The sequence below is a fragment of the Aedes aegypti genome, chromosome 2, assembly GCF_002204515.2.
Source record: "Aedes aegypti strain LVP_AGWG chromosome 2, AaegL5.0 Primary Assembly, whole genome shotgun sequence".
Taxonomy (NCBI): domain Eukaryota; kingdom Metazoa; phylum Arthropoda; class Insecta; order Diptera; family Culicidae; genus Aedes; species Aedes aegypti.
This window is the reverse complement of record NC_035108.1, coordinates 191,797,774-191,821,552: the sequence shown is the minus strand read 5'-3', so window position 1 is coordinate 191,821,552 and position 23,779 is coordinate 191,797,774. Positions and strand designations below refer to the sequence as shown.

General features: G+C 36.9%; 2 protein-coding genes across 6 annotated transcripts in view; both read right to left on the bottom strand.

Moving 5' to 3' along the window:
* Nucleotides 1-14,374, bottom strand: part of LOC5566099 (spectrin alpha chain) — a 40,400-nt gene extending 26,026 nt beyond the window's left edge. For all 4 annotated transcript variants that reach the window (XM_021843517.1, XM_021843518.1, XM_021843519.1 and 1 more), the window contains exon 1: nt 14,247-14,374. The gene's annotated coding sequence lies outside the window, so the exon portion shown is untranslated. The remainder of the gene's footprint in view (nt 1-14,246) is intronic.
* LOC5566098 (protein sarah) lies at nt 246-14,374 on the bottom strand. Of its 2 annotated transcripts, none has more exons than XM_021843521.1 (2): nt 14,247-14,374; nt 246-3,167 (listed from the first exon to the last, which is right to left on the bottom strand). In XM_021843521.1, exon 2 carries the CDS (start codon nt 3,107-3,109, stop codon nt 2,345-2,347), a length of 765 nt encoding a protein of 254 aa, XP_021699213.1. In that variant the 5' UTR covers nt 3,110-3,167; nt 14,247-14,374; the 3' UTR covers nt 246-2,344. The 2 variants fall into 2 exon arrangements, with proteins under 2 accessions (XP_021699213.1, XP_021699212.1); XM_021843520.1 differs by lacking the exon at nt 14,247-14,374 and adding an exon at nt 4,613-5,024.
* Nucleotides 14,375-23,779: the final 9,405 nt, after the last annotated feature.

Sequence of the window (23,779 nt, the reverse complement as noted above, 5' to 3'; positions counted from 1 at the left end):
CGATTTTCGAGTCTTTAAGGGGGAGAGCGATAAAGCACACAATTGAACCGTCTTCAACTGTATTCTACTTGGTGGTGCCATTTTCGCTGTTTTGCCACTGCTGTGCTTTTCTATTATCTAACTCGTGAAAAGTCACGTCTCTGAGACACACACTAAATGGAAAGCACCTAGTGTACAGTAAGGCCGTCCAGTGTCTATTTCTAAAGGTTTGCATTTCGAAGCGGAATGATTGAGACAACTGAGAATTAAATCTATTCAAATTTTATTGACAAGTACACGGTATATATCGTTCAATAAATTAAAACTCATTAACACTTGTCAGTTTCATTCTCTATTGATTTTTTCCTAAAAATAGTCTTTTGCATTTTACTTGTTACAACTTTATTAGGATTTCACATTTAGTGTTATTCTTCATTTCCCGTTTCTTCCACTTTCACTTGTCACAGTCGACTTACTGTCCATTGCATCTCTTCGTCTACACTTCGCTTATAAATTAATTCATTTTACTTTCGTTTTAGTTTGCCATCCTATAAGGTGTTTCTACTTTATTTCTTTCATTACTAAAGCTTACACAATGCTCTAGACGCATGTACGAGATTCCTTTCACAACTACCGAGTCTCACTTTGATTTCTTACGTTTCGATTACATAAAGGATAGGTTTCAGCCAGCCTTGCCAGATTAGGTTTCAGATGAGAGTTTTATACTAGGCAGATTATAGCTACAGTTTTCCCAACGCAGTTCGAATCAAGTGGGTGTTGATGCACGGGACGATTTTTGTGGTCAAAAAAGTTCAAATTTAGCATCAATCCATTGTGTTTTCTGAATGCAAAACTGCATTTATAACTTCATGACTCAATAAACTTTCCAACACTTGATCACTCCATACAAGTTGTATGACACTTTTATTATCAAATATGTATTAGCATAAAAGTAACAAGACGATTGAAAAAAAAGAAATGAGTAGAGAAACAAAAACAAAAGTGCGAAATGAGTATTTTATCCTAGTTAAAATTCACTCAAATTTGAAAAAAATACATACGGTGTTGTCCTAACTCAGATTCTTCTTTTTGAATCCCAAAAATAACTCACTTTCCCAACATTTGCGTAATAACTTCATTATATTGTATTCCTGTTGATAAAAATACTAAATAGAAAAGGTGATAATTACATCTATCAAAAATTGAAAGGTTATAACTTTTTTGGGACAATCTAGTTGTTGAACACATTTTAAAGTATACTTTAGTTTGATTTGTGTAAGTTTTTACTACAAATTTGGTGCTAGATAACAATCATACAAAAAATATAATGGTTCTTGTAACATAATTAAGAAAGCTTATATTGGACATATCTGTGCTGTTACTTCAATAGGGCCTATCTGACATGAGAGATTTCTCTTCATCGATCCTCTCTTTCGCTAACAACTTCGCTAAATTAGATAAATCTGTAATATTTCTTGTTAATGAAGCAAGATATAGTGATTCTTCATCCTACAGCACAAACATATGGTAGGAAAAGATAATCAGTTTGCGGCAATAGCGCAAAGAGAGCAACGATGAAGAGAAATCGATGAATGCAGATAAGCCCTTATGGAAAAACAACACGGTATAATTGCAAATTACATTCGATTCAAATAACCTCAGCTATAGAATAGATTCAACTATGTTTAAGCTCCGTATCTTTATTGTCTTTGTCATACAAGCTTGATGAGTAGTTAGGGTTGAATGAATTTATATGTATCAACTTAATTGTGAAACTATAAGTTTTTATCCATTGCTTTAATTTCCACTAGAATATATGGAATCTTGGAAGCTCAAAGCACCACACGTGTATGCTTTCAATTTAGCACTTATTTGTGGACATTTGTTCAAGCCCACCGACCAACACCCACTTATTTGCTGTATTTGTGATCTACGTATTATGGATTCTAAATTTCGGTGTTCAACTAATTTATTGAATAGGGTTGATAATTTGTTATAGGTTTTTTTGTAAGAACATTTCAAACTTTTTTTTTAATTGATAGAAACTGAAATCGTGAAGAAGATGAATAAATCAAAAAAATATTTTCACGATATGATATAATCAAGGCATTTATCACTGTAGCAAACCGAATGAAATTAGTACCGAAACAATTGTGTTTATTTACAATGATTCATTATTTACAAAAATAATATGAACTTCCTCATGAGCACTATTTTAACACACATTTAACCTAACTGCTGCACCAACAAAAGTAAAACATTGCTATCGGACGATACTAAACGTTAAAAACATCTAACAAAAGAAGTTACATCATTAAAATCACAAATATTATCTAAACTGTCGAGCTTCGCCCGAAGTACCGCTTTAGGTGGAATTCTGTCGCTCTGGACAACGGGTTTGTACGATTCGACCTTTACGTGGGATACCACTGCCATCGTCATCCTCGTCGAAGCTGCTTCCGCCGGACGACCGATTGTTCAATTCGTCGTCTGCAGCACCTCCGTGAGCCGTGTGTAGCACAATACCGGGATGACTTTCGGATTGGGCGTGAATTTCGTGAATCTCTCCCGGGGTCAAACTGGCCAATGCGGCCAGCAGGTCGTGATTGACCAGGGGCTCATTTTCTTCGGCCGGTTCCCAGCCAGCTGGAGGGGATGCCGGTGGTGATATAAGAAACTGTTTGACTGGAGCCGGAGGCTTAAGATTGGTGTTGGAAACCGGAGTCACCGGTTGGGCCAAGTAGCAGGTAATGATGGAATTTCCAAAGGGATATTGATGCAGCTGGATGCGAGCATTAGCTGCTGCAATGGCGGTATCGTAATTTACCCGTAGCCGTCGAAAGCTTTTCAGCCACTGAAATGTGGTATTCTCCGAAAAAGTCTTGAACAGCTCTTCCATACGAGCTTTCAACTCGTCACTGGTAAATACTTCAGAGTGGATGTTGGTAACGATAATTGACGTCGGTAAATCTTCCAGCAGATCGTCGTCTACTGGATTGGATTCGTTGTCCGAGTCGTAGGCACTAGGCAAAGCCGGGTGCTCATTCGGAAGGCCGTCGGACGGGTTTATGAACAGGTTTTCATCTAAATCTCCACTATCACCCCCAGTAGTACCGATTGGTTGAGCCATTATTGAAATTTTCAATAGTGTGCTTTTTGCAGATAGAGCTCTGTAGTTATTTTTAGTTCTTTACGGTGCATTTGTTTTGAGGATGCCAGCAAAATAAGAGAGAGAAAGAGAGAAAGTAGCCAGTCAGATTTACAGCTAGTCACTTCGTTGTCTATACGCGATTTTTTGTAGGAAATGAGGGATTTTGTTCGTGTGATTAAGATCTAGTATGGTAATTTTACGCTATAAAATCAAACTACAATGAAAAAGAAGAAAAAAGCATCAATTTTTACTTCAAAATGCTTCTAAGGTTACAAATTTTCAAGAGCGGATTTATATTAGTAATTCACCAACACATGAGATAATTGATTCCAATTACAAACGTGTGTTATTAATTTTTATTGAAGAAATTATGAAAACAGTGCAAGGCGATGATGATTTTCTTCGATTTTTGATCCACACCAGAGCTGTTCTTGGGTTGATTGAAAATCTAATATCCATGATTAAGGACCAGAAACACACCAAAACTACACCGGGAGCCGATGATACCGATCGACGCGCGTTCTTCATTTCTGTTTTGTATACAATAAGAAACCGTTTCATGGTTGCGGTTGCAACCTGATACGACTACAAAAGGCACTTCTGCTTTGTTCTGGTTAGTGCTCCAGATGATCATAGTGGAACCAAACTAAGAGTACCTATGTAATGTCAAAACTAACACTATTTTCTTTCAATCACGTTCAGAGATAATCATCATCGCCAGCACCTAAATGTTCTCTAATGCGTATAAATTCCTAAAAAATATTCTAAAAATGTGGGAGTCTTCAAAACATTGTGCATTATTTTGCTGCAATAATTAATGATAATCGTTAAATCATTCAAGAGTGACCTTGAAAAAGATTCATTTGAAATAGGTATATGGTACAAGTTTAGCTATGAAGTTACTCGTCCCTATAACGTAGGATTTGTGAAATGTTCAGCTCAATGAAAGGTCAAAAAGCAACTGATACTGAGTGTGCTGCTATAATGTACTACAAACGAGATTACGCAACATTTGCTTTTGAGTTCAATTTATCATAAGTTGGCTTCCATATCTTATCGACTTAACCGATAAATCAAATCATTTGATTCCGCATTATAATATAACGGAAGAAATATTTCTGATTCGTCATAGGTACTTTTACTGGGAAAGTAGGCAACATTATATGTAAACCGACTGGAATGGAATGTGTTACGAGAACCACTACGAATTGAAAAAAAAAAGTAAATTGGATTGATTAACATTCTGCCGCCGTCCATCCGTTAGTAATCATAAGCATGTTTTACCGCATCTCATGTGTCCCACTCCAATGTGTGCTTCATTCTCTTGGCCTCAAATTATGTAATGATAGGGGGTGAGCTCTTGATATTACTAACACTACCTAAAAGAATGCAGTACGAACAGTACGAAAGCTAAATGGAATTTATACACATCCCTCGGTTGCTCGAAAGTGATGAAAAATTGAAATTGGAATTTTTTATTACCTACGAAAAAACAACTCCGCTGTTTTGAATAGATGCCAAGGCGTGATCGAAAGTATTGCTCTAATCATCCAAATTTTTTGTCATGGTCACGACAGAAAGTCTTTTAGATAAGAAAGAGAAACAGTGACGGACAAAACTGATCACCTCACTAAAAAAAAACAAATATACCCAATGAATTTTTGTATTTTTTAGCATATTGTCAATTATTTTTTTATCGAAGTCTAAACCGCTGAGCGTTCGATAAAGTTAAGAGTAACCGAACAATCCGTAATTTGAATCAAAACGCAGCTCTCAAAATATTGTGAAATCATTTACCGAACGCATTGCTCATATTTGCAGGCAGTCAGAATTGGATAGGACGATCAAAAACAAAATTGTTCAGTAGCTCAAGGGCCAGACAAGAAATTCGAGATTTTGCCACTAGGCGGTGCTAGTGAGCATGAAACTTTTGTTTTGCAGATCTCAGGATCCTGGCCACTTAGAAAGATGGCGTCTTCGGCAAAGTTGTTCGGTAACTCAAGGACAATCATTGTTCGAACTATTTGATTCAAAATTTTGCCACCATCTTTCTAAGTGGTCAGGCTCCTGAGATATCTGCAAACAAAAGTTTCATGCTCACTAGCGCCACCTAGTGGCAGAAATTTGAATCAACTAGCTCGAACAATGATAGTCCTTAACTTACTAAACAACTTTGCCGAAGACGCCATCGTTCTAAATGGTCAGGATCCTGAAATATCTGCAAAACAAAAGTAAAATGTCCATGCCCAATAAGGCCTTTGTTGCAAAATGATATAAATCACAACTGTTGTACAATGTACAACAGCCCGAAGGTTAACTTATCAATATAATTTCGCTGTTAACCACAATCATCCTTTAAGCAAGTTGCAAATTCTACGCAGTCCTGCGGGACGTTTGCAGCTATTCGCCCTTTCTAGTGGACAAAACTGGTGCCGCTAATTCCGTCTTGGATGGATCAACTTTTGTTTGTAAAAATAACGATTTGGATTAATCTGTGATAGGTAACATTTATTCGACTTATTTGCCTTAAACGATGCACGACCTGCGCGACAGTTTCCTTTATCGCAGTTCTTGACTGCACAAATAAACATGGCGGTCTAAAAACCTCAAATTACCATTGGTTCGGTAATGCACTGTAGCACTAGGTACCGAAGTACGATAAACTTTTACTGACTTCAATTGTCCCGTAATGAAAAGTAACCGCACCACAGTTCCACTACAGATTTCCGCACCGTGTTATACAAAAATGAACCGTTTTTTCATAATCCTTATTATTTTCTTGTTAGGATATCGTGATGAAATCCTCTGGATTTTTTTGAATATTCGTATGGAAAACGAATTTAGAAACTTCACAGTCCATTTTCTAAATGCCTACTTTTTACAGATGGGACTGACTTGCGATTCAGTATAGTCTATTCTTCAGGACATTAATCCGATTGGTCACATCCAGTACTTTTTAAACCAGTAGGCGAATTCCGGTGCGTATTTTCTTCGAAGAAAAGAAAATTTTCTTGCTGGTGGATTATGGAAGAAAATTTCTTCTCTTCGAAGAAAATGTGCGCCGGAATCCACCTGCAGGACTGCAAAACGTACGAGTTTGAAGACTCTTCTTATATCCGGCCCGCAGACTCCTTTTCTGAAGTTAGAACATAACAAGGATCATTATTGAAAGTTTCGATTGAATTTTACGCTTATAATTTCAGCTATTATGATGATTTAATTAGTTTTTAAATCTTCTAAATTTAGTTGATGACAATAATAATTGAAATGATGCAATATCATATTCTGCAAATATTCAGGCCTTCCTTAGCCGAGTGGTTAGAGTCCGCGGCTACAAAGCAAAGCCATGCTGAAGGTGTCTGGGTTCGAATCCCGGTCGGTCCAGGATCTTTTCGTAATGGAAATTTCCTTGTCTTCCCTGGGCATAGAGTATCATCGTACCTGCCACACGATATACGAATGCGAAAATGGCAACTTTGGCAAAGAAAGATCTCAGTTAATAACTGTGGAAATGCTAACAAGAACACTACGCTGAGAAGCAGGCTCTGTCCCAGTGAGGACGTAAATGCCAAGAAGAAGAAGAAATATTCAGTAAATCAAATTGTTACCGAAACAAATGCAAAACACGCAATAATCGTTTGTCCCAAATTTTGCCGATTGGAATACAATCTCAAGAAAAATATTCATGACATACACGAGGGGCAACATTGTTAAAGCTTTTTCAACTAGTGATTTATTAGTTATTGTTAATACTAGAAAGTTTGGTAGCACTCTGCTTCGAAGTTAATAATCGTTAAAATTATTCTACGCATAAATCTAGCTTGTGAGAATCAATTTGAAGTTCACAATGAGAAATCATACTTTTAATAATTACAATAATTTAATTCAAATTTCAACAACACTATGCCATGACATTCTTCAATATTTGATAAGAAAGACTGAACTTCAATCAAGCTTAATATCACCGAAAAGGCTTGATTCTTGCATAATAAAGTACAAAAGTTCCAGAAAACTTATTAATTCTCACCAAAACATTAGCAGAATTTATCAGAATCCTTTGAACCATTTTTTTTACAAAATGCTGGGCAGTGTTTCCACATAATCCTGTGTGGATTTATGATATAATTCTCAACAGGATTCATGTACAATCCTGGACACATATCTCGCAGATTCCATAACATGATTTAAGAATGGAGATTCTGAGGGTGTTGGAGTTTTGCCATATGTCACGCTGAAATCGTTCACAATCCTAGGTATGATTTTTAAATAATGAAGGGCGGAATGGTGACAAAATTATGAGTAGGATTCTTGAAATTTATTTAACATGATTCTAATATACATGTATAATTAAGTTCAGGATTTTCAGCGATTCCTGAACTAAATACTGACATAATTTTGAACACAACTCATTCACAAGATCATCATTTATCATCATTATTAAAATACTAAGTGAAATTATTGTTGTTTTTTTTTTAAAGAATTGTAATTTAAAAAAATAAATGGAAATGTTTTGGCCCACCGCGCAATAATATTGCTGAAATGTGGCCCGCGGTTCAAAAAGGTTGGGCAGGCCTGCTCTAAACGGTGCAACTCTTCATTTTTCGATCTGTGTTTGACCATGTTGGATTCAAGGAAACAGAAACGACATCTCCATATACATTTTATCTCCTCTGAGGCTGGCTTTTTACATAAACCCAAGTTTGGATATTCCGAGCAATAGGGAGCCGGACCCAATTCTTTGCACTTTTGATTCACTTCGGCAGTGTTTTTTTTGCAAGCTATATAGCTCATATTTGGCCACAATATGCGTCGTAGTGAAATGCTCCTTACTGCAAAGTTTCAGACAATTCGGCTGAGAAAAACCACCCATGCCAAAGTGAATCATGGAAGTGCCCAAGTGGTTCTGCACCTATATCTAAGATGTTATAAAAAAGCTTGCCTTGAATACCTAAACGAGCTCGTTATCCAACAAATATCTTGCTATGAGTTCATGAATAATCTAACAAGAAATTTGTTGGGGATTATTAAAGAAACTCGCTGTAAATCTGCAGAAATCCATACAAAATCTCGTCAAGGGCCTCAAGGACTAGTCAAACTAGTAATCATCATAAGGAGTTCTTAAGGGGGCAGGATCCGTCATTGATTTCGGAATTTTCAAAAGCAGTTTTTTCGTTCAAAATCAAGAATGTTTACAGGAAAATGTGTTCACTGTATTCTATTCTCCAACCGAAACACACTGAACACATTTTCATCGAATAATTTTTAGTTTTGAACAGAAAAACTGCTTTTGAAGTTTCGATGATGACGATGATTACGATGACGGAGCGTTGATCGTTAATGAACCAGTCCAGGATTTCATCTTCTTCTTCTTTCTGGTGTTACGTCCCCACTGGGACAGAGCCTGCTTCTCAGCTTAGTGTTCTAATGAGCACTTCCACAGTTATTAACTGAGAGCTTACTATGCCTATAACCATTTTTGCATGTGTATTTCGTGTGGCAGGTACGAAGATACTCTATGCCCTGGGAAGTCGAGAAAATTTCCAACCCGAAAAGATCCTCGACCGATGGGATTCGAACTCACGACCCTCAGCTTGGTCTTGCTGAATAGCTGCGCGTTTACCGCTACGGCTACTAATCTACTAAAAATTCAAGCAATACCAGCCAATGATCTTTCCTAGAATGCACTTAAGCCTTATAAGCAATTACCATTTCAGTGATCTCTCGGAAAAAACTGATCAATTTTCGGTTCGATTCCCGTTAGGATTCCAGCTAAGATTTTATTAAAGTGTTGTCATGAATCTAAATGAATAGCTATAGCTAACAAGCATCTAGTCAAGAACCTTGCCAGGAACCCCTCAATATGTACCCTTCTAGATTTTTGTTTACCCTTCAAAGATTCAAATCGTTAACTTTCTCTTTGTCAACTCATCATTATGCGAAGTACGAGTAACAGCCTTTCGTACACCTTCTAGAACAATTTTATAGTTTCCCCAAAATAAATTGAAACAAACGAAAAGTCTGATGCTTGAAATACATATTTTTTGCAATTTTTCATCGTAATAGGCACGCCAATCTGTCATAAAACGGCCTACTTTCCTGCACTGAAGTATGCAGTGCGGGAATAGTCATTACGCAACTGAAACCAGTGCAGTAATGATTCTTTACGCAACACTTTCTCATTACGCAACTGTTTTGAGTTGCGTAATGAATCATAACACAACATTTTTTCAGAAATTGTAAAATAATGGTGAATGCATTGCGATATAATTTTTGATATCCTCAAGTGGTCTTCTACGTAATTGCAAAAAATGTTGTACGTAACTCGTTGCAGAACTCGATTTTTACAGCACTCGTCGTAATTATCCTACTCGGCAAGCCTCGTAGAATAAATTTACGACTCGTGCTGTAAACATCATCATTCTGCAACTTGTTCCGTAAACTACTATTCCCGGTGTATTCTCCAACTTCCCGGGTATTTCTTGTATTTTTCCCGGTCATTTGTAATCCCAGGATTTCCCGGATGGATGGACAATGGACACCCTGGTAACGCCAGCACGCTAACTCGGAAGTACCAATTAAATGAGTTCCATGTACCCATTTTCATGACCAGTACTGAATTGTCAGAAAAAAGGGTATTTTTCGAATGTCATAAAAAGAGTACCGTAAAACGGGGTAACTTTGATAGTTTTTTCGAAGAAAACTTGAATATTTATGCATGCTGTTTCAAAGAATTATAATTTATATTTTTAAAACAAGTACTGGCATCCTACCTATCGATTGATGTTGATAGATTGCCTAAAGATTTATTTTGAATGGATATATAATTTTTCATATAATCGAAAGTCGGTTTTCTGTTTTGGGGTAACTTTGATAATGGAGTATGCATCGAACAAAATTGAATGAATTACGAACATTTGTAGGGCATTGCATACCTATAGGCGTTTAACGTTATATGGAAATTTTTGACTTAGATTACAAAAATGGTCCCAGTTTGTGAAAATGCTTTTCGCTAAGAGATTTGAGACCGTATTCAATTTCTATGATAACTAGGCTGCCAAATATAAGTGGCCAACTATTCAAAAGTACATCAAATAGTGATCGTAGAACAGATTGTTTGTAAGCGTTTCAAAAATGCTAAAATTGTGTCAATTTTTAATATTCGTGTAAAAAGCCTCAAATGGTCTCGATTCAAATGAAAACAGCTTTTATATGGAGTGTCATACTAATATTCTTCAGTTTTGCATTCGTTTTGCATAACCGATTAACAGAAATTATGATATTTCGTTTAGTATGTGGTGGGTTACGCACTATCAAAGTTACCCGCATTATCAAAGATACCCCGTTTTACGGTACTTAATCCCCATAATGAAGTTCCCATTCGTTTACCAATAATGGGTATATAATACGCATGATACTTTGACGAGCAGTATCGCCATTTTGAAATTATTCGTATTTGGATTGTTAATTCGGATTTGAATCCTTCTGGCAAAAAATATTAAAATAATTTTTTAAGGTAAGTTGTTTCTGGAACGATTTTGTTCTGGCCAAAGGGTAATTATTTTCATCGTTTTCATTCTAGAACGAATTTGGATGTGGCGCAACAATTTCCGGAATCGATTTCCGATGTACAAGATTGCACTTAGCGAGGAAGAGTATCGGGAAAGTGTCCTGTAAATAGACCATTTCACGCTACTAATAAAATAATGATTGTGTAATCTATGAATATAATAATTAAAATTTCATTCGTTTGAGTTTCATTTTTATAATTTGTTGAAAAACTTTACCTAAATAAAGGGCGAAATCGACAAAAGATGAAGTTTTTTTTACTATTTTTTTCGAAACCTATCAAGAGTGAAAAATACCCATGTTTTGAAGTTGCTGCCGAATACCCTTTAATGAGTAAATCGGCTTTACTCATTAAATGGGTTAAACCACTTTAGTTGCAAATGGGTACGAAAGTACCCATTAAAGGGTACTTCCGAGTAAGCGTGAGAAAGAAAAGGCATGGGTCCTTCAATTTCGCAATTCTTTGATTTCCACATAAGTAGAAACATTTATCGCGATCTTATTTATTAAACTCTTAGTCGATTTGTCAAATAATGACATATTAGATACTCTCATATATAAAGGATTGTTTTCAAAAATACATATCCCGAATAATTGTGGTATAAATGTCTTCTTCTTCTTCTAGGCATTACGTTCTCACTGGGACAAAGCCTGCTTCTCAGCTTAGTGTTCTTACGAGCACCTCCACAGTTATTAACTAAGAGCTTTCTTTGCCAAACTTGCCATTTTCGCATTCGTATATCGTGTGGCAGGTACGTACGATAATCAGGGCTGGGAAAATATTGAAATTCACTCTACAGTAGCCAATCAAAGCCAATCACAGTCAGCGTAGCCAGTGAAACTCAGGCCCATCGCTGCTGTAGGCAAAGTCTTTGAAAATTTGCTAAGGGCAACCCAAAATTACTGTAGAAAAATGTTCTATATCCCGCTGCATTTCCCGCATTTAGTGCCTTTAATGACACTAACGTTCTAAAAAATTCATGCACCCAACATAGGCTACTTGAAAAGATTCTCGTTTTTGAACTGCTGTACTGGAAGACCCACGCGAAATTCAAGCCTACTACTATTACCATTCCCAGCACTGACGATGATACTCTATGCCCAGGGAAGTCAAGGAAATTTCCATTACAAAAAGATCCTGGACCGACCGGGAATTGAACCCAGACATCTTCTGCATGGTATAGATCGTTGCATATGACGGGCCTAACCTCACTTATTTGACAACTGCTGGTCCTGTGGTTTACGTTTCGGACTTAGTCATTTTTTCCATAATTTTTTCATCTTCGCATTTCTATCACCAGCATGCTGATGGTGACGATTTTCCACGGTAGGAAGATAGAATAATACGATCCGTGGGTATCTGCAGTGGACCTCTCCTCGGAGCAAACTCACGAAATTAAGAAAGATTCGAAAAAAGTACTAAGTCCAAACTGTAAACAACAGGACCAGTACCTGTCAAAATTGATGCGTGACGTCACAGTGCAGTGGAGTATTGCTTTGTAATCGCGGACTCTAACCGTAACCACTCGGCTAATGAAGGGCCTGATATAAATGTCCAATAACTGAATAAAATTTCCAACATAATACGTTTGAATGTTAAAATCTTCTAAAAAGAATCGCTAGAGAAAAGTTCAAAACAAAATGCAATCCCTGACAGTACCCAGTGGAAACTTTGAAAAAAAAATATCGAAACATGGTTGACGAAGTTGTGAGAAAAGTGAAACATTTTTTAAGAAGCATAATATAATAAAGTAAAAAAGTTAATCATTGAACATTTTAAAGCATTAAAATGAAAAATTTTATTTCACAAATGCTGAATTACAATTCATTCAAACATAACGGGTTTCTACAACTTATGGTTTGTAGATGTTCCTTCAAAACGATGTTCCCGGTGATCTCAAAATCCCGGTTTTCCTGTCTTTTCCCAGGTGGATTTAAAATCCCGTCTTGTTCCCGGTTCGTTGGCCTGCTATGGATAGTGCTGCACCACTATGGGGTTCTGCACAAAAATCATTCTTTCTCTTTTACTCCTTCACAAATCTTGTAAACAACAAGGCCAGTAAAAGTCAAATTTCCTTCCAAAATGAAAACAGTGCAGAGCCCCATTATGATATATACAAACAAGCTTAATTTTTTTTAGCAAAACAAATTGTTATAAATAACTTTACTATAAAATTTATTTGATATTATTCAATTGCTTGTATCATTTTTGCGTCGTACATCATAGAAAAATGCATCACTATGTCATTTACTAGTGCGAAATTAGGCAAAACACACTACCTCCACTAAGAGAGCGTTTTCGCTATGGAGAAATGCACAAGTTCACTATTTGACGTTTGAGCGGTGCCGTGTTATTTACGTGACCATGGCAACGAGTGAATTCGGCACCGCTCAAACGTCAAATTAGTGAACACGTGCACTGGTCCATGGAGTAGTGCACGAGTTCACTAATTTGACGTTTGAGCGGTGCCGAATTCACTCGTTGCCATGGTCACGTAAATAACACGGCACCGCTCAAACGTCAAATTAGTGAACTCGTGCATCGGTCCATTGCACTCCAATGGATCAATGCACGAGTTCACTAATTTGACGTTTCAGCGGTGCCGAATTCACTCGTTGCCATGGTTACGTAAATAACACGGCACCGCTCAAACGTCAGATAGTGAACTCGTGCACTGGTCCATTGGAAAGTTTTCATCCATTCAAAAATTACAATCATCATTACGCACAAAATCATTCCCTTTTCCATGCGTCTCTGTGATTGATTTCGAACACTCATTCAAGATCGATGATTGTTTTCCATGGACTGCTTTTCGAGCACTCTTTCGCATTCCTCCACGCAATCATCAGCACCACCCATCATCAACGATCATTACAATCAACAAAAACCACAACAACTTCACTGTCCTGCTGACTGTCGCATCCGCCGCAAAGCGAGGAGCGAATCAACGGTAAGAAGAAGGAGAAACACAGCATAAAACACCGTAATGAACTAAAAATAGCCACAAAATGATGACGTAACCGTTCTTGTATGCGGCACTGCAACCAAACTATTTATCATTCGGACAGAAGATGCATGTTAGTAGTACAAGAGTTACTTTATGTTTAAATTTAAGTTTTCTTGATAATTTGGTATTAGCTTGTTTCAATTATTATTCTCCAGCACAAAATATTTCCGCAAGTTTCGATTCGTTGAAAACGGTGACCTTTCTCGCTATCGGTGATATTATCGATTTTTCGTCCCGTGTGCGACGAAGAAAATTTTCCATCTAAAAATCACTAATTTGAGCACAGCAATGACAAAAGCAGCAATAAACGGCGCAACGGTATCATCGGCATTTTTCGGGAGAAAAAAAGACTTGAATGGTGGCGTTAAGCTTCCGATTTGCTGTGAAAGTGGTCCAAATTAAATTTTCACTTCATCATCACTTTTCAACTTGGGTGTGTCACCAGATCAGAGGGGAGCAAATTTCGGTGACCGAAAATCCGAAGAAAATGGACCAAAAACAAGCATAATTCAAGCGAAAACTACATAAAACGCTTTACTTACGCCTTCGGTAAGATTTTGCACAATTTTCATCAAGTTTCGAATAGTTTCTCCAGCAAATTTTCACTTTTTCACTTTCAGATATGCGGGACGACACGAACTTTTCACTGCAATGGCTAACGATAAACTGTAATGGCTGCCAGCGCAAACGAATCGAGCTCAATGAGCTCGAAAGTCGAAGTCGAGCTGCGAACAAACGACATAATGATGACGTGATGACGGTTTTTCACCATCTTCTTCGTTTTCATCTTCAAAATATGTCATTCCGAGCGTAACCGGAGCGTTACTGCTGGTGGATGTTGTGACACAAATAAACGGCTTACATCTCGCCATTCACGTGCATTCGGAGCCGAAATCGGAAGACCGAAATTCAAAGGCTGGAAAACTAATCGCATTTTCCCGAAAGCTCAGAAGTCTTCATTTGAGAAAAAAAAAATTATGTTTTTTCATAGTTTGTTCAATACCATGTCGTTGTTTTGATTTTTATAATTAATTTGACACTTTGATGACCGGTACTCACGCTGTCAGTTCGTGGCAAACTAGATGTTGGTAACATGAACAGCAGCGACATTAGCATTCTTAGGTTAATGCTTCTACTGCCCAAACCAAGGGGTGGATCACTTGTTCAATGCACATTGAATGTACATCTGTTTGCATCAAATGCATTTTTTGGACGTTCACATCAACTTAGCCCTGGCCCCCCGGATAAAAACATATCATTCAGTGAATGGAATAAACCATTAATGTACAATATAACGTATTGGATACAATACAGCGTATTGTAATTGAATGTCGAAGCAATATTATTCATGTTTTGATATACAATTCAAAAACAATATAATATATTGTAACAGAACATTGTATTGTTTTTAATTGGTTTTATACCTTACAATTTTGGTCAAATTCCTATTTTCGCGTAAAACAACTGTTGCTTTTTTCTATGTAGCTTTGCTGAAAGAAATAAACAAAACAAGTTCAAAAAGCAAGAAATGTTGGAGGGAAAATATTTAAAAAGTAAAAATAAGTAGTTTTTTAGAGGACACGTGACATTAGCTGTAACGACGAATGCAACCATGATACAGTTTGTTGAATTGTTTTTGTATTGTACAACAATACTCGAATTGCGTATCAAGACAATACATGAACAATATATCGTATTGTATTTTCAAAATGTTTGTATGAGAAAATATCTATATTTGTATTGTTACGATACTTAACCACCCATACATTATATTGCAAAAATCTCATACACCATACAGTGAACTGTTCAAAACAATATATTGTACTGTAATTGTATTGTCATTTTCCAATATACTGTATTGTATTTCCAATATATTGAATGGTACTGTTTCAATACGTTATATTGTTTTTGTATTGTATTTTTTATCCGGGCCGCTGTTGCCATATAGCAACGCGCCATTGTTTGTTGTGGAAGTCTGGAAACTGTTTCTAACAAAAACAAGCTTTCTCTGATACTATGCAATTAATCGCAAACTTTATTTGTTTCAGGTTATCAAGCAGCTGTTTAAAACTGTAAATATATAAAATTGGAAATAGGAGCCCGACTGATGACGCTCAGGAATCTTTGAGCCATTGGGCATCTGATTTTTGAGGATATAGTACATTTGTTCAAGGAAGATCACGGCGAACAATATAGGGGATAAAATAATAGCTTATCAGGAATAAATTGTCCTTCGCTCTCATAAAAGCAGTGCCCTTTAAAATCGGGATTGATTGGAACATCCTATCCGATCAACCAAAGGTATATGCTTCCAATCCGAATCTAAATAAAAATCTTTAAAAATTGACCACATCCAGGGTCTTCCGGAGATCCCGAACAACTGTTGTTATTGAGGTGTGGTTTAGTAAAGTGAAAAATATTATAATAAAAAGGTTCGAGTCTTCGTCAATTCAATTTATTTCATGGCCTTGCAATCATCCTTCCATAATCCACAATCGTTATAAAAAAATATCGTAACACAGCCTTTTTTGATCCTACACAGACATACAGCTACCCGTTCAATCTGCCGTGTAGGAATTATAAGCTTCGAAAAGAAAACTAATTACTATCATGGACAGGTTTGCTTCCTCGTTGAGCACGCCAACAATCTGCTAATGTGTTTCGCGCTCCCCCGTAGCCAGGGTCCACCTTGTCATCAGCCTTATTGTCTAAGAGGGGATTTGAAGATTTTTAAAAAGAATTAGGTATCCAAATGACGGTATCCAAAACTGATACAAGGTACTTGCTGAAAACCACTTTTTAGTCCCTCTTGGAACTGTTTTGGGTGAGGAGGCAGCTCCTCTTGAGTTTATAGAAGATAAAGTTTGACACTTCAAAAAGGACAACAGTTAGCTGGAGCAAGCCATGAATTAAAAATTTGCTGAGTGTGCATTTAAATGCATTTCAATGCATGAAATTATTCTGATTTATCAGATGCATCAGTGATCCACCCCTTGGCCCAAACGCAATGGGCTAATTGAAAAAAAAAAAAACAAATTCAATTTGATACGTTTTGAAAATATACAGTCCATTTTACGAAACGACAACATGTCTCCATAGTAATTTCCATATAAACCTATATTGTCCTTGGGCCACCGTTAAACCAGAGAATTTGTTTATATGGATCGATGCACGAGTTCACCATTTGACGTTTTAGCGGTGCCGTGTTATTTATGTGACCATGGAAACCGATGAATTCAGCACCGCTCAAACGTCAAATTAGTGAACTCGTGCATTGGTCCATAGAGAAACGCGGATTCTGAAACCAAAGGTTCCAATTGAACCACCAAACGTGGTTCCAATCGAGCAAATTCAATGAGACTCAGAGAGATGTTACGCAAAAGAGACGATGGATGTGTGTTAGTGAAAAGCGATACGAAAGTGACGTCATTGATAAGCTTGGTTTCTTATGGCGACTCACAGAATGACACGCACACTAAAAGATGGTTTGAATGACCTCAATTATTGATAGTCATTGCAAATATTGTTTATAAACAAAGTGAAAATCCTCTCTGCGTTTCTCTAGTATAATCATATTCTCTGCTTTAAACCACCACCGAAAAAACTGAAAATTTCACAGAACACCATTTTTATGGTAAGGATGCTATGAAACATATAGAAGATTGGATTTTCAAACATTTTTTTAATTTTGGATCTCCCTACCGTTACATGCTCATTCATGTTATTAAAAATTCAAAGTGCCGATTGAACAGGAAAATGTGAAATCAAATCAGCTGTCAAAATTTGACGAAAAGCTCGGCAATCAATTACTGAAAATCTCGGTACACCACTACCGAAATGCGGTAAATGGTTATTTTTCGTTTGGAAGAAGAATAAAAAGAAGCAAACTACAAATAAATTTCAATGATCAAAATAAATTTATTCAAATTAAAATTATATATATTTAATATATTATTATGTTTTGCAACAACCACTTAATTTCGTGCTTTCCATTTAAATAAGCACTACCATTTTTGCTGTACTTCGATTGCGAGGAGTAGAAGTTCCCGGGAATATTGCTAAAAGTGTAACAAAAATAACGTTAACTGAGCTGACTCGTCTGCATGAATCATTTATAGGCACAAATATATGCCATCATACAATAAATTATGTGAATACTTACATGTAGGGGCTCTTCCTCTTTCCAAAAATGTTTTAACATATTTCGAGCACATGGTGATTTCGGTTTTGATAAATGCACTTTGCCGAAATTCAGTAAAAATATTTGTTTGCTGATTGTTTTGGTAAAATGGATTATCGAGTCTCAGTCATTTGTGGAAACTACCGATTTTCGTCAATTTTCATATGTCAATGTCGCTCATCTGTCAAAATTGAACAAGATTTCAGTAAAAAAAGGGGAACTTACGTATTCTCGGCAGCCTAAGCCGATGTCGCGCTTCTCTTGTGATTTTGAATTGCTGACATCTTTGGGGAAATAGGGTCCTAAAGCCCTGTGCCAATTTTAGTACCGAACGCTTAAGTTTAGGCCAAAAACACATGTTTACTCAATTTTTTAATGTTTTTCTTTTTGTTTAAGTCCAAAAAACATTTTTTAAGATTTTGTCACACTCCTCTGCTTAAACTCAAATTTTGGGTGTATTTTGCTTTCCGTGCCCCTTCCGAAATGTCAAATAGGAACAACCCCAGTGTTAAAACTAAAAGCCCTGTGGTGTTTTTGTCGATTAAGCGAATGCCAAACATGATCAAAAGTGTCAAAGTTCATTTATGGACCCAATTTTAAGATTAAAGTTTAAATATGATGTAGCCGTTATTTGAGCGGGAAAAATTGCTAAAATAGTTGCAGTAACATGCTCTTTCGTGTCGTTAAATAAAAACAAGATTTCATTCATTATTTTAGGACCCAATTGTTCATTCCGTCTCGGAAATCTCGTTAGCGGGTAGCTGACAGAACGAAGAATCATCTGAATGTTTTTATTGGTGTGTTTTGATAGTAAAATACTGTGTATTTGGCGTTTGAAATTTGGTTGCCAATAATAGTCGCAAGGTGCCGAAGCCGTAAGTCTCCCTATTTTACCGGCTGAATTCGTCATTTAAGTTGACCGAAATGAAATTCTAGGGTCCTAAAGCCCTGTCCTAATTTTAGTGCCAAACGCTTAAGTTTAGGCCAATAACACTCCTTCTTCTTTCTGGCGTTACGTCCCAACTGGGACAAAGCCTGCTTCTCAGATTAGTGTTCTTATGAGCACTTCCACAGTTATTAACTGAGAGCTTTCTTTGCCGATTGACCATTTTTGCATGTGTATATCGTGTGGCAGGTACGATTATACTATATGCCCTGGGAATCGAGAAAATTTCCTTTACGAAAAGATCCTCGACCAGCGGGATTCGAACCCACGACCCTCAGCATGGTCATGCTGAATAGCTGCGCGTTTACCGCTACGGCTATCTGGGCCCAAGGCCAATAACACATGATTACTCAATTTTGTAATGTTTTCCGTTGGTTTGAGTCCAAAAAACATTTTTTAGATTTTGTCACACCCCTTGGCTTAAACTCAAATTTTGGGTGTATTTTGTTTTCCGTGTCCCTTCCGAAATGTCAGATAGGAACAACCCCAGTGTTAAAACTAAAACTCCTGTGGTGTTTTTGTCGACTAAGCGAACGTCAAACATGATCTTAAGGCCTCAAGCACAATGTGAACGGCAACGCGGTACAACGGCAAAACGGCATGCCCATCTTGATCGATACTTTACTTATCAATCCAGTGTTGACTAAATCCTTTTCAACATTGACTTGACAAGTAGAGTGTAGCTCAAGATGGGCTTGCCGTTTTGCCGCTGTACCGCGCTGCCGCTCACATTGTGCTTGGGGCTTAAGTGTCAAGATTCATTTATGGATCCAATTTTTAAATTAAAGTTCTAATATGATATATCCGTTATTTGAGCGGGAAAAATTGCTAAAGTAGTTGCAGTAACATGCTCTTTCGTGTTATGAAATGAAAACAAGATTTCATTAAACATTTTAGGACCCAATTGTGTAGCGATGAAAATGTTTTTGTAGCTTGATCGAAAGAGTACATTTTTAAGTAATAAAGTAAGTATAACACATTTTTATTGCGCTTCAATATTTAGATTTTGATATTATAAATGATAAATAAATATTTCAATCTATACACGGTGGTTTGCGAATACACTTTAATGGGTAAAAATTCACCCATTTCCGCTAGAAGTGCCTCTCCACATTTAATGAGTAAACACGGTTTACTCTTTAACGGGTAAATGCGGTTTATGTCAATGGATGGGTATTTTCTTACTCATTGTAGAAAAGTCGACTGTACTACAAAATGGGTAAAAATATACCCTTTTTTGGCAAACATATTTAGCTAGGCGTTTCAAACAAGAAAATTTGGTGATGTAAAGTAAATATATGATAATAAAACATTTATTATTTCCGTTTTATATGAATCAAATCCAAGCATTAACATTAAAAGACACATACAGCATTAACAGCGTCCTGCACAGGTTTTTCCATTTTTTTGTTGAAGATCTGGAAAAATGAAAGAAATTTGGAATAATCATAATATAATTGTAATATTTCAAAATGAATATGGTATTCGTTAAAAATATTGTATTTACTTGCGCGCCATGGCCTCCTGGAAGATTGTACTATTAACATTAACTTCAACGGCTCGAGAAATGGCTCTTCCGTCAGCTGATGATGGTCGCTCAGGATTGTTCTTTCGATTCCAACTATTTTTTCACCCATTAATGAGTAAAATTTTACTCCTTTTTACACACATTTTTACCCATTGAAGGGTATTCGCAAACCACCGTGAACTCAATAACATTTCAATTCACATAATGACAGTTCATCCCGTAAAACTCACCGAGGAGCAGAATTGATCAAAAGTGATTTCCATACTAATTTCAATCGTGTTTTAAGAATAGTTCCGGGTCACGGAAAAAATTAAAAGTTTGATTTCTGGCTCAGTTTTTAACGTAGAATCAGAATATGTAAAAAAAACTGGATACCTCTAAATTTTCACATTTTGTAGATTTGTAGTTTCGTCCTAATTGAGAATACCTCTCTAGTAGACCTGTTCATATTTAAAAAAAATGTCTGGAAATTACCGGTCAAGCAGTATTCGGAATTTTCATGCTAAGAACAATGTCTGGTCAAATTTTCAGCTCATTTGATAAAGATTTCAGTATGCTTCAAGTTGAAAATGTGTTTTTGGGCTTATTTCAAGGTTTGAAAATTCATAACTAGCATGTGGAAAATCAAAACCACTTGCTATTACCACTATTTGAAAGCTAATAGACCATTTCCGTCAGACCTTACCCCCTATTTTTATATTTTTCTTCGAAAGACGATTATTTTTAATGATTATTGACGCTTTCAGATCTAATTTATATGCACTTCTGATTTTATTGTAAATTTTTGAAAATTCTAGAATTTACCACATTTTGAGTAGTGCGGCACAGTTGTTTCAACCCTGTGGGTAAACAAAGTGGAGATTTTCCCACAACTTTCAAAACCCCTGCGCTGAGTGTTTGTAGATATGACGAAATGTCAATGTCAAATCAAGCACACGAGACGACACGACAAAATGGAGAAATCTGAGGTCCGATGGGCAAGCTTCGTTGTAAATGAAGCCCATCCTTTACTATTGTACTTATAACAAAAACTTTTACCGGAAGACGACTGCTAATAGACCGTTTTAAGCTTAGCAAGTGATGGAATTCTCCTTGGAAGCATTTCTGCAACGCTGCGGAACGTTTTCTACAAGAGGGGCATATTGGCCGGTTTGTTTTGAAACGTCAAGAATTGGACCGTTTGCAGATTTTTCGGGGAGACCTACGAGAGTGGTAAAATGGGGAAGTATGTATAATCCATTGGTCATATGGTTCCGGAACAGCTTGACGACATAAGCAGCAGATATCAAACGGTAGGGTAAACAGGTATAGGCCCCCCTAAGGAAAAACTGCTCTATCGCAGTGGCAAATCCATTACTTATACAGTTTTTGGTGTCAAAGTGTTATTTACTTAGTTAATCATGCTTTCCTTCAACTTTCTCTTGCCAGGTAGCTTCTAAAGCGAGTACAAGACGTTATCTGCAAACGGTCCAATTCTTGACGTTTCAAAACAAACCGGCCAATATGCCCCTCTTGTAGAAAACGTTCCGCAGCGTTGCAGAAATGCTTCCAAGGAGAATTCCATCACTTGCTAAGCTTAAAACGGTCTATTAGCAGTCGTCTTCCGGTAAAAGTTTTTGTTATAAGTACAATAGTAAAGGATGGGCTTCATTTACAACGAAGCTTGCCCATCGGACCTCAGATTTCTCCATTTTGTCGTGTCGTCTCGTGTGCTTGATTTGACATTGACATTTCGTCATATCTACAAACACTCAGCGCAGGGGTTTTGAAAGTTGTGGGAAAATCTCCACTTTGTTTACCCACAGGGTTGAAACAACTGTGCCGCACTACTCAAAATGTGGTAAATTCTAGAATTTTCAAAAATTTACAATAAAATCAGGAGTGCATATAAATTAGATCTGAAAGCGTCAATAATCATTAAAAATAATCGTCTTTCGAAGAAAAATATAAAAATAGGGGGTAAGGTCTGACGGAAATGGTCTATTCTATTATGTTAAAGTTTGTCGAACATGCTAACAAGATCAAAGTGAGTTTTAACATTGTTTGATCCAAATTTGTACTCCGCTGTACCCAGAAATTACAGTTTTCTCAATATACATGTGTAGAAAGAGAGGAATAAATATAAATTATAGTTGACACTAATTACACACCTTCATTAAGAAAAACACGAAACTGAAAATATTTCAGAATGAAAGAAATTGCCGATACATTAAGTGATAATCTATTCCTAAGTTCATTGCATCATCTTTCTCCACCAACGTTGTGAAAATTCCCACATGTTTGCTTGTCTGCCATTCGTTAAATTCATTGCCCAATAGCATGCTTGTTATGCAAAAGGTCTGCCATTTGTCGAACTCAGCAACCAATAGGAAGCGAAAACGGATTCCACGCGAATATAGATACGGGTGAACTTTGAGCAGAGGCTCATTCTTGAAACGGATTTCTCGAGCGACACATCGCCTTCCGCTAGCAGCAGCCGCAGCACCGACTACCCGCAGCAGACACTATCCGAGCAGCGGAAGACGACGACAATGGCGCAGTCATCCACATCGTGAGGTGAGTTGAAGAGAACAATGAAGTGTGATAGTGCCACGAATCAAATTCCGATGGAAATGGACGGAATGTTCCCAAGTAACCGTGAAGCCCTATATGAATACACTATTTCTACTTTACATTGCACTATAAAATTATGAGTTAGGGTAATATTATCCTATAGAGCTCAATAAAGTACAAATAAAGTTGAAAAAGGCCCCACAATAGTTGTTTTAATGCAATACATGCAGGCATGATTGCTGCCATTGCTAATGCAATATAAAAGCACAAGCTTCAATAAAACTTTTGAGTATGCATACTTAGTGCATGACGTATATGTGCTTTAGAAAGTGCTCACTTAAAGTTAACCAAAACAAAATAAACAAAAAATGCTCTCACTGCCGTTATTCGATCTGCAAGTATTTATTGTTCTTCAAGTAAGGCTCGGAACGGGATTCGAACTCAGGTTGCTGATGTGATGCTGATCGATGTAGTGAATTTCTGGTGCGCTGTTCCTCGATGCCATAAGAGCTGCTGAAATCTGATGTTCTAAACACACTATTTTAGTTACGTTCTTTAGACAAGGGTTGTTAGAATTATTATTCTGAGAAAAAATAGAGAAAGAAGAAAGTTCAAACAAATTGAAATTGTGATGTCGGGTCCATTGATTTCCATAGGTTTCTCCATTATTAGGCCTCCGTTTAAGCCTGTTACGATCTGCTATGTTTCGGAAAAATCACGATACAAAATCGCCAAACCATTTGGCTATCCCGTTTACGCCAGCAAAATCAAATGGGCCATGGATTCGAACGAATAGGGAATAGGATTCGATCGAAAATTGGATCCGCCGTAAACATGAATGAGGGTGCACAACAAGCGCTCTACAGAA